The following is a 22,296-nucleotide window of genomic DNA, read 5'->3' as shown; positions in this document are numbered from 1 at the left end:
ATGTTTCTCATTCCTGGTTTTCCTTCCATGTTATTGTAACAACACCCCCAAGCGTCACCATGTTTTCACAGCATCTCGTGGTTAAGAGCCACAGTTACAAAATCTTTATCTCTGATAAGAATTCCTTGGTCAGACTACTGCTGATTTCTAATGCTGTTAGTCTATTTCCATGGTCATTGAAATGTTTGTCTTTTGGTTAAGGAAGTTTGTGTGATTATTACTTACTTGATCAATTTCTTCTTTCAAATTGATCTTTCATGCTATTTTGTTTTGTTTTGTTTTTTTTTTTTGGCTGCGTTGGGTCTTCATTGCTGTGCACGGGCTTTCTCCGGTGCGGTGGGTGGGGGCTACTCTTCATTGCAGTGTGCGGGCTTCTCATTGTGGTGGCTTCTCGTTGCAGAACATGGGCTCTAGGCGCGGGCTTTAGTAGTTGTGGCTCACAGGCTCTAGAACACAGGCTCAGTAATTGTGGTGCACGGGCTTAGTTACTCTGGCATGTGGGATCTTCCCAGACCAGGGCTCAAACCTGTGACCCCTGTATTGGCAGGCGGATTCTTAACCATTGCGCCACCAGGGAAGTCCCTTTGGGTTATTTTTGGATTATTTTCCCCCTCAAGGTTGACTAGTTCCAATTAATTTCTTAAGGTTTGGATGGTACCCGAAGAATACAATATTGTGACTACCAGTGTACCATTTCTTTGTAAAGGTTCTGTTGCATGACTTCGGCTGTAGGCATTTTGGAATTATGATTTTTGGAAAAATAATTTATAATTTCTAGGACCTTCTAGGTAGTGTTAATATGCTGTAAGACCATTTGGATTTTACCTTGATATGTGGCTTTTATGCAGTCATCGTTTCAGCAGAAAGTTTAAAGTTCAGAGGAAAGGAGTCTAGAACTAGTAGATGGGAAACATACCTCATTCATTCTGGCCTAGGGCAACTGTGATGAAGTGCCATTAAAGTGCTGCCAGACTTGGAGAAAATAAGGTCTAAGGTGGCATTTTAAAATGTATTTTTCAGATTATAATGAAAGTACAGTAAGTCTCCTGCATATGAACGAGTTCTGAGAACGTGTTCCTAAGTCCTATTTATTTGTAAGTCCAACAAAGTTAGCCTAGGTACCCAACACAATCGGCTATATAGTACTGTACTGTAATAGGTTTATAATACTTTTCACACAAATAATAAAAAAAAACATTTTTAATCTTACAGTACAGTACCTTGGAAAGTACAATAGTACAGTACAACAGCTGGCATACAGGGCAGGTTCGCATCTTTGAAAGTTCACAACTTGAAGGTTCGTATGTAGGGGACTTAACAGTGATGTGTTTGGCCGGGAAGCTCTAATATGCAAGGATTGCAGGAAATTCCAGTCAATTGGACTTAATCCATACTTAATGCTGAACTACCTGTTTTTAGGCCTAGAAATAGGAAGGTCCCAAAGAAGAGTTTGGATATTGTGGAGTATGTTAATTGCAATCGATATGATATGGAAGCAGGAGCAAAAGGTATATAGAGAAGAAAGAAAACTTTAGGCTGGTAGCAAATGCCGTTAGTTGGGCCTTCTAGACGATGATCATCTAGTTCATAGAAAACAGTTCTCTTTGATTTCTTGCAGCTCTTCCAGCTACTCCTTAGACTTGCACTCTCTCTGCTTTCAGTGGCATCTTGTTTCTTTCCCTCTTCCCTCATTGATAGTAGGTCTTGAACATCTTTTACATTTACCATTTATTATATTTACTACCTCCTACCTATTTGCTTCAAAAGATAATGTAGGGGCTTCCCTGGTGGCGCAGTGGTTGAGAGTCCTCCTGCCGATGCAGGGCATACAGGTTCGTGCCCCGGTCCAGGAAGATCCTACATGCCACCGAGTGGCTGGGCCTGTGAGCCGTGGCCGCTGAGCCTGCACATCCGGAGCCTGTGCTCCGCAACGGTAGTGGCTACAACAGTGAGAGGCCCACGTTCCACCAAAAAAAAAAGATAATGTAGGAGTGGGAGTCTGCCAAAGTACTCTCCTCAGGTAAGATAAGCAAAGAATCCATTTAACATACAGTTAAAAGTATCATCCTTGTGTGCAGTACTCTTGGCTACTGAAGAGTAAAAACATAGTATCTAACGTAACATGTAAGTACTGTACGTGTTAACCCATTCAATCCTTACGACAATCCAATGAGGTAGTACTTTTTTATTGAGCTATAGTTGATTTACAATATTGTGTTAATTTCTACTGTATAGCAGAGTGATTCATTTAAACATATACATCTTTTTTATATTCTTTTCTATTACAGTTTATCAGGATATTGAATATAGTTCCCTGTGCTATACAGTAGGTCCTTGTTTATCCACCCTATATATAATAGTTTGCATCTGCTAACCTCAACCTCTCACTCCATCCCTCCCTGACCCCACCCTCCCTTGGCAACCACAAGTCTGTTCTCTGTGAGTCTGTTTCTGTTTCATAGATAAGTTCATTTGTGTCACAGATAAGATTCCACATTTAAATGATAACATATGGTATTTGTCTTTCTGACTTAACTTGGTATGATAATTTCTAGGTCCATCCACGTTGCTGCAAATGGCATTTCATTCTTTTTTACGGCTGAGTAGTATTCTATTGTATATATGTACCACATCTTTATCCATTCATCTGTTGATGGACACTTAGGTTGTTTCCATGTCTTGGTTATTGTAAATAGTGCTGCTATGAACATAGGAGTACATGTATCTCTTTGAATTATTATTTTGGCTGCGATGGGTCGTTGCACGCAGGCTTTCTCTAGTTGTGGCGAGCAGGGCCTACTCTGCATTGTGGTGCGTGGGCTTCTCATTGCAGTGGCTTCTCTTGTGGAGCACGGGCTCTAGGTGCACAGGTTTCAGTAGTTGTGGCTCACGGGCTCTGGAGCACAGGCTCAGTAGTTGTGGCGCACAGACATAGTTGCTCTGTGGCATGTGGGATCTTCCCAGGCCAGGGCTCAAACCTGTGTCCCCTGCATTGGCAGGCAGACTCTTAACCACTGTGCCACCAGGGAAGTCCTGAATTATAGTTTTGTTTGAATATATGCCCAGGAGTGGGATTGTTGGGTCATATGGCAACTCTTTTTTAGTTTTTTCGGGAACATCCATACTGATCTCCCTAGTGGCTACACCAATTTACATTCCCACCAACAGTGTAGGAGGGTTCCCTTTTCTCCACACTCTCTCCAGCATTTGTTACTGTTATTTGTAGACTTTTAATTGTGGCCATTCTGACCGTTGTGAGGTGGTAGATACTTCACTGTAGTTTTCATTTGCATGTTTATAACAATCAGCAGTGTTGAGCATCTCTTCATGTACCTGTTGGCCGTCTGTATGTCTTCCTTGGAGAAATGTCTATTTTGGTTTTCTGCCCATTTTTTGATTGGGTTTTTTTGATATTGAGTTGTATGAGCTGTTTGTATATTTTGGAAATTAAGCCCTTGTCAGTCATATCATTTGCAAATATTTTCCCCCAGTTCATGGATTGTCTTTTTTTTTTTTTGCGCTACGCGGGCCTCTCACTGTTGTGGCCTCTCCCGTTGCGGAGCACAGGCTCCGGACGCGCAGGCTTAGCAGCCATGGCTCACGGGCCCAGCCGCTCTGTGGCATGTGGGATCCTCCCGGACCGGGGCACGAACCCGTGTCCCCTGCATCGGCAGGTGGACTCTCAACCACTGTGCCACCAGGGAAGCCCTGTCTTTTTGTTTTGTTTATGGTTTCCTTTGTGCAAAAGCTTGTAAGTTTGATTAGTTCTCATTTATTTTTGCTTTTATTTCTATTGCCTTGGGAAACTGACCATTGGTACAGCTTATGTCAGAGAATATTTTGCCTAAGTTCTCTTCTAGAAGTTTTATGGTGTCGTGTCTTATATTTAAGTCTTTAAGCCATTTTGAGTTTATTGTAGTGTATGGTGTGAGGGTGTGTTCTAACTTCATTGATTTACATGTGGCTGTCCAACGTTCCCAGCACCACTTGCTGAAGAAATTCTTTTCCCCATTGTATATTCTTGCCTCTTTTGTTGAAGATTAATTGACCATAGGTTTGTGGGTTTATTTCTGGGCTCTCTGTGCTGTTCCATTGATCCATATGTCTGTTTCGTGCCAATACCATGCTGTTTTGATTACCGTAGCTTTGTAGTATTGTCTGAAGTCTGGGAGGGTTATGCCTCCTGCTTTGTTCTTTTTCCTTAGGATTGCTTTGGCAATTCTGGGTCTTTTGTGGTTCCATATAAATTTTAGGATTACTTGTTCTAGTTCTGTGAAAAATGTCATGGCTAATTTGATAGGGATCACATTAAATCTGTAGATTGCTTTGGGTAGTATGGCCATTTTAACAACATTAATTCTTCCAATCCAAGAACATGGGATATCTTTCCATTTCTTTGAATCATCTTCAGTTTCTTTTATTAATGTTTTATAGTTCTCGGCATGTAAGTCTTTCCACCTCCTCGGTTAGGTTTATTCCTGAGTATTTTATTTTTTTGGATGTGATTTTAGGAGGAACTGGTTTTTTACTTTCCCTTTCTGATTTTTCATTGTTAGTGTAAAGAAATGCAACCAATTTCTGTATGTTTGCTGTATCCTGCTACTTTGCTGAATTCGTTTATCAGTTCTAGTAGTTTTGTGTAGAGTTTTTAGGGTTTTCTATATATGGTATCATGTCATCTGCATATAGTGGCAATTTTACCTATTCCCTTCCAATTTGAATACCTTTACTTACTTTGTTTGATTGCTGTGGCTAGGACTTCCTATACTGTGTTGGACAGAAGTGGTGAGAATGGGCATCCTTGTCATGTTCTACATTTTAGCAGGAAGGCTTTACCTTGTCATCATTGAATATATTATATTGGCTATGAGTTTGTCATAAATAGCTCATTATGTTGTGACATATTGCCTCTATATCTCTTGGTAAGAGTTTTTATCATGAATGGATGTTGAATTTTATCAAATGGTTTTTCTGTATCTGTTGAGATGGTCATGTGTTTTTTGTCTTCTTTCATTGATGTGGTGTATCACATTGATTTGTGTATGTTGAACCATCCATGTGACCCTGAGATGAATCCAACTTGGTCCTTGTTTATGTGGTGTCGGATTCAGTTTGCTAATGTTTTGTTGAGAATATTTACATCTATATTCATCAAAGATACTGGCCTGTAATTTTCTTTTTTGGTAGTGTCTTTGTCTGATTTTGGTGTCAGGGTTATGGTGGGTTCATAGAATGTCTTTGGGAGTGTTCCCTCCTGTTCAGTCTTTTGGAAGAAGAGTTCAAGAAGGATTGGTATAAGTTCCTCGTGTGTTTGGTGGAATTCACCTGTGAAGCTATCTGGTCCTGGACTTTTGTCTGTAGGCAATTTTTTTTTTTTAACAGGTTCTATTTCATGTCTAGTGATCAGTCTGTTCAGTTTCTTTTTTTAATTTTTATTTATTTTATTTTTTTTTTGCGGTACACGGACCTCTCACTGTTGTGGCCTCTCCCGTCGCGGAGCACAGGCTCTGGACGTGCAGGCCCAGCGGCCATGGCCCACGGGCCCAGCCGCTCCGCGGCATGTGGGGTCCTCCCGGCCCGGGGCACGAACCCGTGTCCCCTGCATTGGCAGGCGGACTCTCAACCACTGTGCCACCAGGGAAGCCCCAAATTTCTTTTTTTTTTAAACTTCATTGCTGTGTGCAGGCTTTCTGTAGTTGCAGTGAGCGATGGCTACTCTTCGTTGTGGTGCGTGGGCTTCTCATTGCAGTGTCTTCTCGTTGTAGAGCACAGGCTCTAGGTGCGTGGGCTTCAGTAGCTGTGGCTCATGGGCTCCAGAGTACAGGCTCATTAGTTGTGGCACGGGCTTAGTTGCTCTGCGGCATGTGGGATCTTCCTGGACCAGGGCTTCGAACCCGTGTCCTCCACGTTAGCAGGCAGATTCTTAACCACTGCGCCACCAGGGAAGTCCCAATTTATTTATTCTCGATTCAGTTATGGTGGGCTGTATGTTTCCAGAAACTTGTTTGTTTCTTCCAGGTTGTCATATTTGTTGGCATATAATTCTTCATAGTATTCTCTCAGAGTGTTTTGTATTTCGGCCGTATCGGTTGCTATTTCTCTTTTTTCGTTGCTTATTATGTTTATTTGGGTCCTTTTTCTTCTTGGTGAGCTTGGCCAGAGGTTTGTCAGTTTTTGTTTACCCTTTTAAAAAACTAGCTCTTGTTTTTATTTTTTTTTCTATTTTAAAAACATCCTTTATTTATCACCTCTATGATCTTTATTATTTCCTTCCTTCTGTCATCTTTAGGTTTTGTTTGGTCTTTTTCTAATTCTTTTAGGTGGTAGGTTAGGTTGTTTGAGATTTTTCTTGTTTTTTAAGGAAGGCCTATATCACTGTGAACTTCCCTCTAAGAACTGCTTTTGCTGCATTCCATACATTTTGTATGGTTGTGCTTTCATTGTCATTTGTCTCAAATTTTTTTTATTTATTAATTTATTTATGTCTGTGTTGGGTCTTTGTTGCTGTGCGGGCTCGCTCTCTAGTTGTGGCGGGTGGGGGCTACTCTTAATTGCGTTGCGCGGGCTCCACTGCGGCGGCCCCTCCCGTTGCAGAGCACGGGCTCTAGGTGCGCGGGCTCAGCAGTTGTGCCTCGCGGGTTCTAGAGTGCAGGCTCAGTAGTTGTGGCGCACAGGCTTAGTTGCTCTGCGGCATGTGGGATCTTCCCGGATCAGGGCTCGAACCTGTGTCCCCTGCATTGGCAGGCGGACTCTTAACCACTGCGCCACCAGGGAAGTCCTGTCTCAAATTTTTAATTTCCTATTTGATTTCATCGTTGACCCATAGGTTTTTTAGTAGCGTGTTTAGTCTCCATGTAATAATTTTTTTCTCATTTCTATTTCTGTGGTTGATTTCCAGTTTCATGCCCTTGTGGTCAGAAAAGATACTCAATTTCTATAATCTTAAATTTGTTGAGGCTCATTTTGTGCCCTAATATGTGGTCAATCCTAGAGAATGTTCCAAGTGTCTTGAAAATAATGTGTATTCTGGTTTTCTTGGATATAATGTCCTGAAAGTATCAATTAAGTCTAAATGTTCTATTGTATCATTTAGCATCTCTGTTGACTTATTGATTTTCTGTTTAGAAGATCTGTCCATTGATGTGATTGGGTGCTAAAAGTCTCCTACTATTATTGTATTCCTTTCAGTTTCTCCCTTTATGTCTGTTAGTATTTGTTTTATGTATTTGGGTGCTCCTATGTTGGGTGCATATATGTTGACAAGTGTAATAACCTCTTCTTGTGTTGATTCTTTTATCATTATATGGTGTCTTTCTCTATGGTCTTTGTTTCAAAGTCCTTTTGTCTAATATGAGCATTGTGACCCCCTCTTTCTAGTCATTTCCATTTGAGTGAAATATATTTTTGCATCCCCTCACTTTTCAGTCTGTGTCCTAAATTGGGTCTCTTGTAGGCAGCATATTGTAGCCTCTTTTTTTTTTATCCAGTCTGCCACTCTGTGTCTTTTGATTGGAGCATTTAGTCCATTGACATTTAAGGTAATTATCGATAGGTATGTATTTATGGCCATTTTAAACCCTGTTTCCCAGTTGATTCTCTATTTCTTTTTTGTTTTTCCTTTTGTGGTTTGATGAGTTCATTTTATATTGTGCTTTTGTTCTCTTTTTAAAAAAAATTATTTTCAGCTGCGTTGGGTCTTCGTTGCTGCGCACTAGCTTTCTCTAGTGGCAGCAAGCGGGGACTACTCTTTGTTGCGGGGCATGGGCTTCTCATTGTGGTGGCTTCTGTTGCGGAGCACGGGCTCTAGGAGCGTGGGCTTCAGTAGTTGTGGCACGTGGGCTCAATAGTTGTGACTTGCGGGCTCTAGAGCACAGGCTCAGTAGTTGTGGCGCACGGGCTTAGTTGCTCCGTGGCATGTGGGATCTTCCCAGACCAGGGCTTGAACCTGTGTCCTCTGCGTTGGCAGGCGGATTCTTGACCACTGCACCACCAGGGAAGCCCTGTTCTCTTTTTGGTTTTTGTGAATCTCTTATATGTTTTTGATTTGTGGTTACCCTGTTTTTCAAGTATGTTAACCCCTTCCTTTATGTGCTTTAGACAATATTCATATATGCTCAGACACTTTCTAAAAAAACCCTACATTTTCTTACTCTCCTCCACATTTCATGATTTTGAGGTCTTCTTTTACATCTTCACGTTTATCCTTTTGCTGTTCATTGTGGTTATTACTGCTTTGACAAAAATTTTTTTTTCTTTTAATCTGTATACTGGCTTATTTTCTCTTTCCTATAGCTTCTTGCTTCTTTTCTATTTAGAGAAGACCTTACAGTATTTCTTTTAGGATAGTATTTTTTTTTTTTTTTGAGCATTTAAAAAAATATTTATTCAGCTGCACCAGGTCTTGGTTGCAGCATGCAAACTCTTCATTGCGGCATGTGGGATCTAGTTCCCTGACCAAAGGATCCAGCGCGGCCCCCTGCATTGGGAGCGAGTAGTCTTAGCCACTGGACCACCAGGGAAGTCCCTGGGATAGGTTTAGTATTGCTGTATTCTTTTAGTTTTTGCCTGTCAGAGAAATTCTTTCTCTCCTATTCTAAATGATAATCTTGCTGAGTAGAGTATCCTAGGTTGCATATTTTTCCCCTTTCAGGACTTAACTGAATATATCTTGCCACTCCCTTCAGGTCTGTAAGGTTTCTCTAGAGAAATCAGCAAGAGGGTTCCCTTGTGATTAACTCTTTGTTTTTCTCTTGCTGCCTTTAGAATCCTCTTTTTATCTTTTAACTTTTGCCAGTTGAATTATAATATGTCTTGCTGTAGGTCTGTTTGGGTTCATCTTGTTTGGGACCCTCTGTACCTGGATATCCGTTTCCTTTCTAGGTTTGGGAGGTTTTTAGCCGTAAGTTCTTCAAATACGTTTTCGATCCCCTTTTCTCTTTCTTCTCCTTTTGGAATTCCTATTATGCATAGATTGGCACGCTTTATATTATCCCATAGGTCTCTTATATTGCTTTCTTTTTTTTTTTCATTTGGCTTTCTGACTGCTGTTCTGATTGGGTGATTTCTATTCTATCTTGGTTCTTCTGCACTACTCAATCTGCTGTTCACTGCCTTTAGCTCTCATCTCTGCAGATGAGTTTTCTAATTTTTCTTGGCTCCTCTTTAGAGTTTCTAGTTCCTTTTTACAGTAATCTGTATCTCTATTGATAGCCTTTCTTAATTCCTTCAGTATTTTCATTATCTATTTTTTTGAACTTGGTGTCTATCAGACTGAAGAGATCTGTTTGTTCTTTCAAAGGGGAGTTCTCTTGATATTTTAACTGGGGGTCATTCCTCTGCTTCGTTTTACTTGTTATCTATTGTGATCTTGGAGGGCTATGTAGGAGCATCCCTGTGTAGCCTGCGTGGGTTTAATATTTTTGGTGCGAGGGCTGTGTTTAGTATGGATGCCTGCCACCTCTTTCCTCAGTGTGTCCTTATCTCCTTGATAAGGGGGTGTGACTGGTGGTGTGACCAGCACCTGCACCGGATGTTAAGTGGGGCCTTCTTTTTGCTCTTTGGTTGTTATAACCCTGTCAGGCACAGTATCTGCTCCCTAGTTGTTGTAGTAGAAGCCCCCAGATCCGTTTCTGAGTTGCGCTTCTGAGCTGCGGTGCGAGGTAGGTGGGATTGAAGTGCTCCCACTGGGAGGAGAGCCACTGAGTATTCCTCCGCCAGAGCTGTCTGCCTGGGAGTGCGCTCTATTGTTAACCTGTCATCCTTTTGTGCGGGCTCACAGAGTACACTGTTGGCACTGCCATCTGTCCTGCCTCAACCGTAGGAGTGCTGGCAACTGGCTCTGGTACCCCTGAGGTGGTGTTTTCACAAGGCCACCAGCGCAGATCCACTGAAGTCAGGTCCCAGGACTGCAGTAGTCTCGCACCTGGACCCTCTGTGGAAGCTATGGAGGCAGCCCAGACCTGTCCCAGCCATGGGGACACCCGTTTATCAGTCCACGTCCCGTAGTGCTGAGTTTACAAAGCTGGAGGTGGAGGTGTAAACCCGCGTCTCACACAGCCCTGAGGAGAGGTTTAGCCCTGCTTCCTAAGTTGCACAGCCTCCAGCACCTGATCCCGGAGGCCGCTGGGGCAGTGGCTGGTACACAGAGGAAAGAGGCTGCCACACTGGGCCCTGCCCCCTCCTTCGTGCGCTGCTTAACAGTGGCGCTTTGCTTCTATGGTGGGCCTGGGCTTCTGTGTACACCTCTGCTTGCGGCCGTACCGCGCTCCAGCCCCTTTGGGCTGTCTCCACACGGCCAACCCCAATCCTCTCCCCAGGTCTGTTCTCTAAACCCAAGTTTCAGCACCCAGCCCCCACGTGTACCCACGGGCGCGGGCGTCTCACGCTGGGGAGCATGGAGAGGTGGCACGTGGTTGTGCTCCCATCTGAGCCGCTGATTCCTCTTCACAGCTCCTTCCCAGGGGCGCAGGTCCCATCCCGCTTCCCCCACCCCCGCCTCATCCTACACAGGTTCATGGGGAGATCTTTCTTGTCCTTTCAGGTGTTTAAGGTCTTCTGCTAGTGCTCAGTAGGTATTCTGTGAGAATACATACGTAGATGTATTTTTGGTGTATTTGTGGAGGTGAGTTCCATGTCCTTATACTCCGCCATCTTGATTAGAGCCCTGAGATAGTACTGTTTGACAGATGAGGAAATCAAGGCTTGGAAAGGTCACACAAATAATGAAACTGGAAAGCAAAACTTTTATACCTGAGATGTACACAGAGCAAAACAAGGAAAATGGAGAACTATTTCAAATTTTAGACAATATTCAAGTTAAGTATTTTAGATTAATATGTAAATTTGATGGACTGGTTGGAGGTTTTGTCTCCCACGAAGGCATTTTCCTTCCCAAGTTGGAGAAAGTTGAAACATGTATTTAATAGCTAAAGTGTGTGGGAGTGGTGGCTGTGTGTTTGTGTGCACACAGTCTAGAGCCACTAGAGGGAGCCAGGACTCAACAGAAGACAGATTTGCGCCAGCTGGAAAATGCCTGAACTCTGACTACATCTCAAAAGGTAATGCCAACCCAAATCAGCACTTCTAATGAAAACCTGTTTTCAGGATCATTGGGAGGACTCAAATATGAATATAAACTGAAGGTTTAATACTTCGAATCACAACTCTTATGCTTGGAAAGAATTAGATGATTTCCAGATAGGATTGTAGCCCAGGAGATGTTCTTCCTAGTTTAGCACACTGCCCTTTGGGAGGAAATTTTGATGGGAACACTTGTCTTGAAGTATTTAAACATAAGCCTATTCAAGGTGTTTTGTTTGTAAAAGCATCATTTGGCCTCAAAAATACAGTAGGTTCCATAGGATGGATGTCATTGGGGGTGGGGGGGGGGTCTTCATTTCTTAAAGAAGCTGCCACTTGTATTTTCTTGATCCTATAAGTGCCTTGAACTGATAGATTTGAAGTCTCCTTCGACTCTATCCTAATCCCCACTTCCTTGTTTTCCCAGGGACAACACCACTCTTGTGTGTATCCTTCTGGAACATATTTTGTACTTAAATGTACATATTTATGTATCTTTGAACAACTAGCAGTGTAGTTTGTTTTTTTTTCATTTACCGAAATGGTATGCTAAACACAGTTTGCCATTGACTTTTTAAATTCATCTTTGTTTTTGAGTTTTACCATGTATACATGTAGACAATATGTTTCTTCTAATTTTTTATTTTTTCGTTTGTTTCTGGCTGCGTTGGGTCTTTGTTGCTGCGTGCGGGCTTTCTCTAGTCGAGGCGAGCGGGGGCTACTCTTCGTTGCTGTGCGCAGCCTTCTCGTCGTGGCTTCTCTTATTGCAGAGCACGGGCTCTAGGCATGCGGGCTTCAGTGGTGTGGCTCACGGGCTCTAGAGTGCAGGTTCAGTAGTTGTGGCACACGGGCTTAGTTGCTCCACAGCATGTGGGATCTTCCCGGACCAGGGCTCGAACCTGTGTCCCCTGCATTGGCAGGCAGATTCTTAACCACTGTGCCACCAGGGAAGCCCAATACATTTCTTTTAAATATTGCATAGTATTTCTGAGGTATGCCACAATTTATCAGTTCCCTCTCTGAAGATGATTTAGGTTATTTGTAATTTGTTAACTTTTATCAACTCGAGTAACATTCTTTTTCTTTTTGGACAAGAAAGTAGGATTTATTGGTGGGCATGAGTAAGGAGGGGACAGCGCCAAGGCTCTCATGCGTGCAGGGCCTGCCATTTGTCCAGAGAGCCACGATTAGGGATGTATTTGACCCCACAGGCCCCGGGATGAGCCAATTTTCTGCCACCATGTTTTCAAATTCATCTGCATTAAACTTAGTAAATCCCCACTTCTTGGAGATACAGATCTTCTGGCGGCCAGGGAACTTGAACTTGGCCTTGCGGAGTGTCTCAATCACATGTTCCTTGTTCTGCAGCTTGGTGCTGATGGACATTATGATTTGGCCAATGTGGACCCTGGCCACTGTGCCCTGGCACTTTCCAAAGGTACCGTGCATACCTGTCTGGAGCCTAGATTGGGGACAGCATGCCAGTCATTAATTTACACTGGAAAGGGCTGTCTCCAACGTCCGTTAGGGCAACCCGTATAGGCAACAGGCTGCATACACTACCGAGGAGGCTAAAATCATCTAGTTAGATACCTGTAACTGCAGTAGCTAGAGTACAGGGTAGGGCTGCATTTTCAGTTTTACTAGGTGTTGATAGATTATACTCCAGAGGCTGCCCATTTGTGTTCTCACCAGCAGTGTACAAGAGCCCCCGTATTTTCACATCTTTACCAATGCTATAGTCAGACATGCTAACTTTTGCCAAGCTGATTGTTTTAACCTGCGTTTTCCTGATCCTCAGTGAGACTCAACATTTTTTTCATATGTGTTTCAGCCATTTCTCATGTATACATACCTTGCATTTAAAGTTAAACTTAGAATTTTACACAGTACCATTCTCTGAAGTGAATTTTAATATTGTATTAAAAAATGTAACTTGTTACACGATACATATGTTCTATGACTTTATGTATACATCCATAGACAGATATCAAGGTAAAGTCCAATACAAAAAAAAAAAATAGTTTTCCCATGGCCAGTGTTCTATGGAAGTAAGACTGTGCAAACTTTATTTTGGAGTCAAATAAGATTGCAACACTAAGGCAGAACAAGGCAAAAGCAAATGTGTCCACAGTATATTACAGAATATCTTGCATAGCTTATTTGTTCTCACTTGATAAACTCATTTTAGGATTCTGAAAGATTTTTTTTCTCAATGAATTTATACAAGTTAATGTGTACTTTTTGCCTTTGCTCTATAGCAAACCAGCTTTCTCAGTACTAGTTATGTTTTAGTTTACAACCTTACAGAATTAATGATAGCTTGAGCTTTTGGGGCTCTGAACTGTTTCACCGTAATCCTTGATACAATGACGTACAAATACATGTAGCATTTTGAATCTTCATCTGTATCTCAGGCGATTTTCCAGGGCTTCCATTCTCTGTGTCATTTCTTCTAGTAAATCTCAAATTAAGGAAGAGGAATCTGAATGGCCTATATTTATTTACATTCAAATCAACCTGATTTATCTACATAAGAATTTGTGTCCTGAAAAATCTAAGGCTTTTGGGTTTTTTTTTTCCCCCATTTCTGTTAAGTATTTTAAAATTCTGACTTATAAGTTTATAGTAACTCATTAGCACGTGCTATCAAGACTATAAAATCTGTATGGGGTTAAATACTCTTTTCTTTTTTTAACTTTAAAGCCAGATATTTCAGATTTTTCTTATTAAAAATTTTAATTCTACTCACACCCCTGTTGCTTATAAATTAATTTGCCATAGCACACCTCTTGAAGCCAAACTGATAATGTTGGGAATGAGGTGAAGAGAAGAAAACGAAAGGATTAGGCCTTGGAAAGTAAGATATGACATCAGAAGAGATGAAGAAAGATGGGGAGTTTTCACCAATGATGATAGGACCAAAGTGTAGCAGCCTTGAAGACTTCTGACCTATGCTCTTTTATTTTTTTTATAATTTTTTAGATTTTTTTTCTTTTTTTGGATGTGGACCATTTTTAAAATCTTTATTGAATTTGTTACAATATTGCTTCTGTTTTATGTTTTGGGTTTTTGGCAGCGAGGCATGTGGGATCCTAGCTCCCTGATCAGGGATTGAACCCGCACCCCTGCATTGGAAGGCAAAGTCTTAACCACTGGACTGCCAGGGAAGTCCCAACCTATTCTCTTTTCTATATAACTGCCTTATTCTCTTGTGAGGTAAACTCTCAGAGGTGGGCTGGGAAAAGGCAGAGCAGAGGAGCATTACAATAAACATTTGTCTTCCTTCCTGAAGCTTCTTAATACCCTCCACCTGCTCCCTCAATGGCAGAATGAGAGCCTGGATTCATCACCTGTATTAAACACTGTCAGATTATTTTACTTTACTTTATGGAGCATATTTCCAGTTTTCAGAGAGGGAATGGCTGTATGCTGTTCTTTATTTTATAAACCCATTTGCACAGAAATAATTCAGAATTAAACCATTTCCCTTTAGACTAGTTGATGCATGTTGAGCTAGATATCAGGCAGCTTACTATAATTTTAAGTTCAGAGCAGTTGGCAGGGTGTGTTCAGTGTATAAAAGCACTGAGTCCTCATTTCTCCATTATCCCAAAGCATCCCTTTTATTTGTAATGTTTTAATGAATCATTGGATCCTGCTGTTCCCTTGGTAGAATGTTTCATCTTAGAGTGCTGATAAAAAAGATCTCTGCTGCCAAACAAAAAAACCCCCACCCCAGTCCTCTAAACCTACACACTGACCAGATGTGGCCGCAGTGTGGCTTGGGGCCAAAGGAAGGGTTTGGAGTTTAGGTAAAAGACTTTGAAACCTCTTCATTCTACATAAGTCTTTGCCTATACGCACTGTATCTTTAATGCACTTCAGATCTCGTATATAGCTTTCATTTCCTCCCAGCAGAGGAGTTAAATAAGTCTTTTTTCTTTACCTTGCATACTGACTGGCAGACTGGCCTTACTGCTAAACCTCCTAGAACCAACCGCAGATAGCAGCTAAGTGCTTGACCTGTGCCAGAAGCTTGGCTTGCCCTTGGCTCTCAAGCACCTATCAGTCTGCTTAAGAAAAAGCCTTTCTTGGAGTTCACTGTTCTTGACTTTGTGGAAATGACTTCATTTGATATATACCCATATATAGTATTTTTTGAAGTTGTGGTAATATTCTTTGCATTCCATACAGAAGCATAACATTAGAAAAGGATATAGCGCTGCGTTAATTTTCTTACTTCTTCATTTGCAAGGTTCTGGAACATTATAAGGTTTTCACATTTGCATTGATTGTGTTTTTCTGCCAAAGGACTTCCTAAGAAAGCAGATGGAAAGTGTTCAACTCCATAACCCACCAAACTTCCCAGACGCATAACAGTAGGACTGAATCAGCATATGAAGGAAACCATAATGAAAGAAATGTTCAGCTTTTTCCATGCAGCCACATCCAGTAAATACCAGGAAAGGGCTGTATGTGCTTCCAGTGCTGGAAGGGGCCTTTACTGTGGACTGCGGGAGGACTACTCCACTTTCTTTTAGTTTATTCTTTTAGTTCTCATTTTCCTTAAGTTCTTCTCTTTCCCCCACTCCTACTTCCTCCTTTCCTGTCCTCCCTTAAGCTGAGTTTGTTGGCAAATTGAGAGGCTGATAGCAAATTACCCTATTGTAATATTTTACTTGGAATTACCTGAGGATTTTGTCGAATGGAAAAGTTTTTGTGTAGACCGTGCAAGATTGTTTTCTTCAAACAGATATCTGTGTTGCACTGCAAAATTAGAACAGGAAAGTATGTCTCGGATATTTATGGTGACTGGCTCAGATTCTGTAAAGAGAAAGAAAACTGAAGTCAAACCTGTTTAACATGGCTGTGGTTATAATATAGCCATCAGCTGTCAGAGTAAGGTACTTGGTATTCCTAGAATGGGGTACATAGCTTTATTTTGGGACATACTATGGCAGAAAGACTGTCAGCAGAGAGGCTATTACCAACTGTGGCTAAAAAAGTGTAAATGTTTCCTGTGTGATGGAACAACTTTTGTCTGTGGGGAAACCATGGTGTAAGTATCAACCAAAGATTCTAAAAATACGGCTTTTAAAAAATGTACCTGTTGGCTGGCGCGCCCTCTTTGGCAGTTCCCCTGCTGGGGAATCCCGTCTTCCACCAGAGTCTTCCAGAGCTGAGAGGTAAAAGATGACCAAAAGAGTGACAGTTGTCCACATGGGCGCATGTGTTCTTTAGGAAACTGGTCCCGGACCAACTCCTTACCTACCTGCCACCACCCAGGATGTTCTGGTTGATTTGGTAACACCACCGATTCACAAAAGCACTTGGTTCCCCCGATAATCTAAGACCTTTCTAGGGCAGTTCTCTCTAGTAAGAGAAGCCTGGATCCCTTAAATGCATCTTAAGAATATCCCCAAAAATGTTATGTCTAGAAGGTAGGGTGGGAAAAAAAAGTAAGTTTGTCCAAGGGTTAAGTTGCAGTGGCAGCAGCTCCATTTGAGGTGTTTCAGCTTAAATGAAAGAGCTTAGAGGCAAAACATTATCAAGTTGCATTAGAAATCTGAAAGGCCTTCCCTTCCTGGCCTCTTTCATCCCAGTGCTCTTTCCTGTGGAGGAATAAGACACATCACTTTGACTGGGATTTTACTGGCGACTGAAGCTGGGACAGAAGTAAAAGGAGAAATGGGCAGAACTGCTATATGCAAGGACACCCACACAGTAGTGAACTGGAGAAAAGCACGAGGGGCTCCTATACATAAGAAATTCTAAATTCTAAAGGGCAGTTTAATGTTCTGTAAACAGAAGTAGTCCATGCAAGAGGGCATTCTTTATATTTTCATCAGTGAGCTTGGAAGGACTACCATCCCTTTCCACTCTAGTTACAGGTATATCCCAAAATGTGCATCAGCTTTCCTGATTCATATAATGGTTTTTTCTAGTTACGTGTTCATCTCCATAGGGTTTTTGTGAGGATTAAGCATTTTGCCATGTGTCAGAACACTCATCACACTGCTCAGTACAGAGCAAGTGCTCAAGCAACGTTAGCTATTATTTTGTCTTCTCTCTCCCCTATTCCACTTTGTGCTTAGTGTTTCCGGGCATCACTGGCCCTGCCTACAAGGGAGGCACTTTTTTGAGCACTTTGAAGGAGTGGGTTGAGAATTTCTCATTCACATGTTGCTCTGTTTGCTAAGGTCTCTCCTAGACGTAAGCTATACTACCTTCACATATGCCTTTCCGTAGTTTATCACTTATCTCGCCCATCGTGCTGAAGTCTTCGGCATAGAAGAGATGCTCTTCTGTGGGCTCAGAGGCAATCTCTTGTAGTTCTTCCTCAATGGCTTTCCCTACCCCAACAGCATACATGGTTACACCTAAGGAACAGAGCAAGTTAAGAACAGGGTAGTTACACAGACATGGAAAACAGACTTTTATGGTTACCAAAGAGGAAAGGGGCGGGGAGGGATAAAATAGGAGCTTGGGATTAACAGATACACAACTATATATAAAATAGACAACAGGGTCCTACTGTACAGCACAGGGAACTATATTCAATACCTTATGATAACCTATAATGGAAAAGAATCTGAAAAAGAATAATATATCTGTGTGATTATATATATGTGATATATATATAATCTGAATCACTTTGCTGTATACCTGAAACTAACACAACATTGTAAACCAACTTTACTTAAATTAAAAAAAAAGAACACAGTAGTTAGAGTTGTATTCCCAGGATCTGGAAGTTGTGTGTACTGCACCCACAGCCAGCTGGATATTAATAAGTGGTGTGATTTGAGGGGTCCATGTCAACCTCCCTTTACTTTTGCATCATTTTTATTTTGGCCTTGTGAGCAAAAGACAGGGATCCAAGCGAGAGGAAGGTGAGGCATGAAGGAGGTTGGGGAGCTAGACCACCAACCTGTTGCTCAGCTCTGGACAAGGTCATTAACAAATCTTCAACTTTTCCCTGAATTAGCCTTGTGGTAAAGTAGAAAAGAGCACTACCTTATGGCTTACTAAATGAGAATCTTCTGGGAGAATTCTAAGAAACAGGTCAGTTTATGACCTTGTAACCTAGGTTCTACTTCTCAGAGGTACAGATAGGAACTTTAAGTGACCTGTGGCCAAGTGAAGCTGTATTCTGCCCACTCATCTTGGGAGGACAAAGCCTTGTGAGGAGGTGCTAAGCTGAAAAGGAGAATCTGCAGACCAATGGAAATCCCGTAAGTCAGAAAAAAGAACAAACCCAAGTATCAACCTTAGATTTCAAGAGGCATATGAGATTGTTCCAAAAGCTTTTCTAAACAAAATGAATCATTAGACTCCCTTCCCCAATATCCTCTTCAACTGAAAGTAAAACATAATAAGAACCTAAGTTCTGCTTGATTTTCAACATTTTTCAGCAGGTATCTTATTCTGGCTAATTCATTAGACTAGATTTTTTTTAAAAAAACAGACATAAAAATGGCTCTTTAAAAGCCAAAGGGCAAGAGTTGGCCTCGTTCTGAAGTCTGTGTCAGGTCAACAGCCAAGTTCAGCATATTTGTCTGAGAGCCCAGTGACTTTATGCACAGCTTCCTAAGAAGGATAACTACTATTTTAAGATTGTGTTAGCTATACGTAGGAGTAATTAAATTCGTTAGAGGATGTCACTTCAGATAAATCTTGTTGATTCAAGAACCAAGTAAACATGTTTCTTCCACCACCTGTCTTTGGAGGATTCGTGGAAATTTGGGTAAGAGTAAGGTAGATTGGCTTCAATGAGACAAATAAAAGGGTTGACAACTGATTTTGGAGACAGGGTGCTTTCCCCTATACATTTTAAGAATGCAGATGAGAGGGGCCTGTGGGTTTGACATAGGCTCAGGTAAGCTAGTCTAGAAGCAGGGGAACTGCGTGTGAGCAGCCAGTTTTAAAATCCACCCAGATGATTCAGGCAGGACACTTTGTGGCTCCTACTCTATTGGGTTCAGAAAAAAAGAGTGACGTAAGCAATATCAATAAAACGGCCTCCTCTGTGAAGAGAGTGACTGAATGTTGAGGTGAACCAGCCTTTCTGTGAGCAGGAACGGAGTTCACCAGTGCTATTGCCAGCACTTTCACCCTTTGTTCACTCACTCAGCAAGGACTGGTCACACATGTACTGTGTTCCATGCCTGATGGAGGCACTGAGTCCATAAAGTCTTGAATGGAGCCCTGGTTGGTACATATCCTTTCCCGCTTACAGGACCTGCTGCAGCAATGTGCCCACGACAAGTTCTTAAAGAAAGCAGCTTTCAAGCAAACTGCTTCACAACCTCAAGGTTTCTCATCTCCCCAAGGAATCCGGACACTTTCCCTCAAGCTCTCTCCACCAACCATCATAGCTTTTGGGTTTCCTTTCGTCAAGAGCCATATTCCCCCGCCACACTTGACATCTAGACACAAATGAAGTAACCTCAAGTCCCCCTGCATTATACATGGAGTCAGACAAACCTCAGAGAAGAGGCTGAGCTCTACTGAGCAACAAGAGTTTAGGGTCACGATCTTGTCTGACATTTTGATTTTCTCGAAAGTTAACTTTTGCCTCCTGCAAACACAAGAGTATTCGCTGTCCTAAGGCCACCGCACTCCCAGAGTGTTCACTGGAAGCATTGCTTAAAAAAGGAAAAAAAACTATTGGTAAGCGTTCCTCCTACCAGGAGTCAATTTTTATCAAGCTCTTCAGGTGATTCTAAAGCAACCAGACCAGTGTCTGGGAACTGTTGTGTATTTCTCTGGTTAAATAGCACGTGCAGGATTGATTCTCTGCTCTGGCGGTCACACCCTGGCTAGTAAATCACAGTAGATGATTACTCAGGTATAGTCCGCAAGATTTTCGTATCCTTCCCGAGTCCTTTAACTCCTGTGGGGTGCCTTTAAGGCCACTAGGTGGCAGTTTAGTAAAGGTGTGTAACAGTGGGGACAGGAAGCCTTTCTGTTCGCTCAAAGAATCTCACTCCTGTGGCCCCATGTGAACACCAAGTGAGTTTAAGAAACCCGAACCTTGAGTGGTGTAAACCACACCTCCATCCCATATTACCATTGGCCTGGGCTTTACTGGCCCACTCGGAGACATCATCCTGAGCCCGTCCATCTGTTAACACGATGGCCACTCTGGGCACCCGTGCGGAGAGCGGCCTGGCCCCTTCTACTTGGGTAAAACTTCTCTCAAACATGTGTTTCAGAGCCAGTCCGGTCATAGAGCCCTTGCCCATGTATTTCATGTGGGCCACAGCTTTTTTCATGTCTTTGGCCGAGCTGAAGTTTCTCAGTGTAAACTCTGTGCGGACCTGCGTGGAATACTGGAGCAGCCCCACTCGAGCGGCTTTTGGGGAAATTGCCAAGGAATCTATAATTCCAGTGACAAACTGCTTCACAATCTCAAAATTCTCTTCTCCGAGGCTCTTGGATCCATCGATCACAAAGACCAGGTCAACTGGGCCTTCAGTGCATCCTACAGGAATGAAAGGAAAGTTGAGCTAGTTAAATGATAAAAATCACTTATGCACAAGAGAAGAAAACTGGGCTCCCTGGGGGCGCGGTGGCTGAGAGCCCGCCTGCCGATGCAGGGGACGCGGGTTCGTGCCCCGGTCCGGGAAGATCCCACATGCCGCGGAGCTGCTAGGCCCATGAGCCATGGCCGCTGAGCCTGCGCGTCCGGAGCCTGTGCTCCGCAACGGGAGAGGCCACAACAGTGAGAGGCACACGTACCGCAAAAAAAACAAAAAACAAAAAACTCTGCTTCCACTGGAGGTATAACCACTTGGGAGAGCCACCTTTATTCTTTACATAATACACAGGACAGACAAAGGGTAGGGAGAGTAACGAGCAACAATAATGCTCAGAATTGCCTTTATATGCGGCTTGTCAAATTGTTAAAATTGTATTTTCCACAAGCAAAAACACAGCCGATGTACAAATTGGAAACCAGGTCCACACTGTACCCTGGGTCACCGGCAGCCAAGTCTGGGAGGGACTGTGTGTACAGTACTCTGAAGGGTCTGACAGCACCCAAAAGATTCCAATAACTTTACTCCAGGCGGGTGATATCACCCCGGTGCTGGCATCTGACAGACAACGGACTTGGAAAGTCTTCCAGTTCAGCTCGGCCATCACCTCTTCCAGGGAGATCTCCTAGTAACCCAGCTTGTCTTAGTTACTCTCTGTGTAGCCCTAACACTACTAATTTAGTGGACAAAGAATTGTTTATTGAGCACCTGCTTTGTGTAAGGCAGTCAGTGCAGTAGGATTGCAACAGTGACCAAAGCAAAATCCCTGGCACCACCTTGCTTATAGTCCAGTGTACTCTGTGCAGTGCTCCACACTGTACAACAGCTAGTTAATTATGTGTCAGTTTCCTCCTCTAGTCTGCCAGTTCCTCCTCAGCAGGAGCCATTTCTCATTAATTTCTGTACCTCCAATACCTGGCACACAAGAGTTGTTAAATAAATGCTTGCTGACAGAATAAACGAAGGAGGTGGTGTCCATTGGGTAGCACACCCCTAAGTATCCTATTGACTTTTTCTTTATTTTTTAGGCCAAGCCACACAGCCTGTGGGATCCTAGCTCCCCAACCAGGGACCGAATCTGGGCCCTCAGCGAACCTGGGCCCTCGGCAGTGAAAGCACGGAGTCCCAACCACTGGACCGCCAGGGAATTCCCCCCTATTGACCTTTTAAAGTTTTAAACTGAATTATCACTGTGAATTCTTTATCTATATGGAAGTTTTCCAGGCAACTCAGATGGGTGACAGTAAAAGCTTCATGCAAATACGTAAGCAAACTGGGCGTAGAGAGATTTTTTTGTTATTTAGGGCTGCATAAGAAAAATTTACAGATCCCAAATGAATGATCTCATTTCAAACAGTCTACAGTACGCAATATACATTCTCTTTTACATATCAAGCAGCTGTCTAATATTTGAAAATGAAGCACAGCAATATTAGGAAGTAAAGACACATGCAAAAATATTTCTATTCCTGGGCTTAACTAACATGCTAATGTAATTGTGTGTGTGTGTGTGTGTGTGTGTGTTGGAAGAGTTGGGTTCCTCTCTTTCTTCATTAAGTGCTTATCCTCTTTACCCAACCTATTGATCTGTTATTAATGAAAGAGGAAAAGGCCAATTCAGAGCTTCATTTACATTCATAGCCTGAATCTCAAGGACTGTGCACGTGACTCT

At 42.4% G+C, this 22,296-nt stretch overlaps 1 protein-coding gene and 1 pseudogene across 3 annotated transcripts in view; both read right to left on the bottom strand.

Annotated features, from left to right (window-relative positions):
- Positions 1 to 12,585: 12,585 nt before the first annotated feature.
- On the bottom strand, positions 12,586 to 12,693 carry LOC113633452 (uncharacterized; annotated as a pseudogene).
- Positions 12,694 to 12,972: 279 nt separating this feature from the next.
- Positions 12,973 to 22,296, bottom strand: part of MATN2 (matrilin 2) — a 155,251-nt gene continuing 145,927 nt past the window's right edge. For 2 of the 3 annotated variants that reach the window (XM_027131480.1, XM_027131482.1), the window contains 6 exons: positions 20,156 to 20,569; positions 17,310 to 17,462; positions 16,190 to 16,261; positions 15,772 to 15,906; positions 15,301 to 15,399; positions 12,973 to 13,537 (listed from right to left, as the gene is read on the bottom strand). In XM_027131480.1, the coding sequence (XP_026987281.1) occupies positions 13,482 to 13,537; positions 15,301 to 15,399; positions 15,772 to 15,906; positions 16,190 to 16,261; positions 17,310 to 17,462; positions 20,156 to 20,569 (929 nt within the window). In that variant the 3' untranslated portion in view covers positions 12,973 to 13,481. The remainder of the gene's footprint in view (positions 13,538 to 15,300; positions 15,400 to 15,771; positions 15,907 to 16,189; positions 16,262 to 17,309; positions 17,463 to 20,155; positions 20,570 to 22,296) is intronic. The other variant, XM_027131481.1, reaches the window with a different exon arrangement.

This window comes from Aethalodelphis obliquidens, unplaced genomic scaffold, assembly GCF_003676395.1.
Source record: "Aethalodelphis obliquidens isolate GAN/ISIS:26980383/991018 unplaced genomic scaffold, ASM367639v1 scaffold39, whole genome shotgun sequence".
Classification (NCBI taxonomy): domain Eukaryota; kingdom Metazoa; phylum Chordata; class Mammalia; order Artiodactyla; family Delphinidae; genus Aethalodelphis; species Aethalodelphis obliquidens.
The sequence above is the reverse complement of the archived record's forward strand: the minus strand, read 5'-3'. Positions and strand labels throughout refer to the sequence as shown.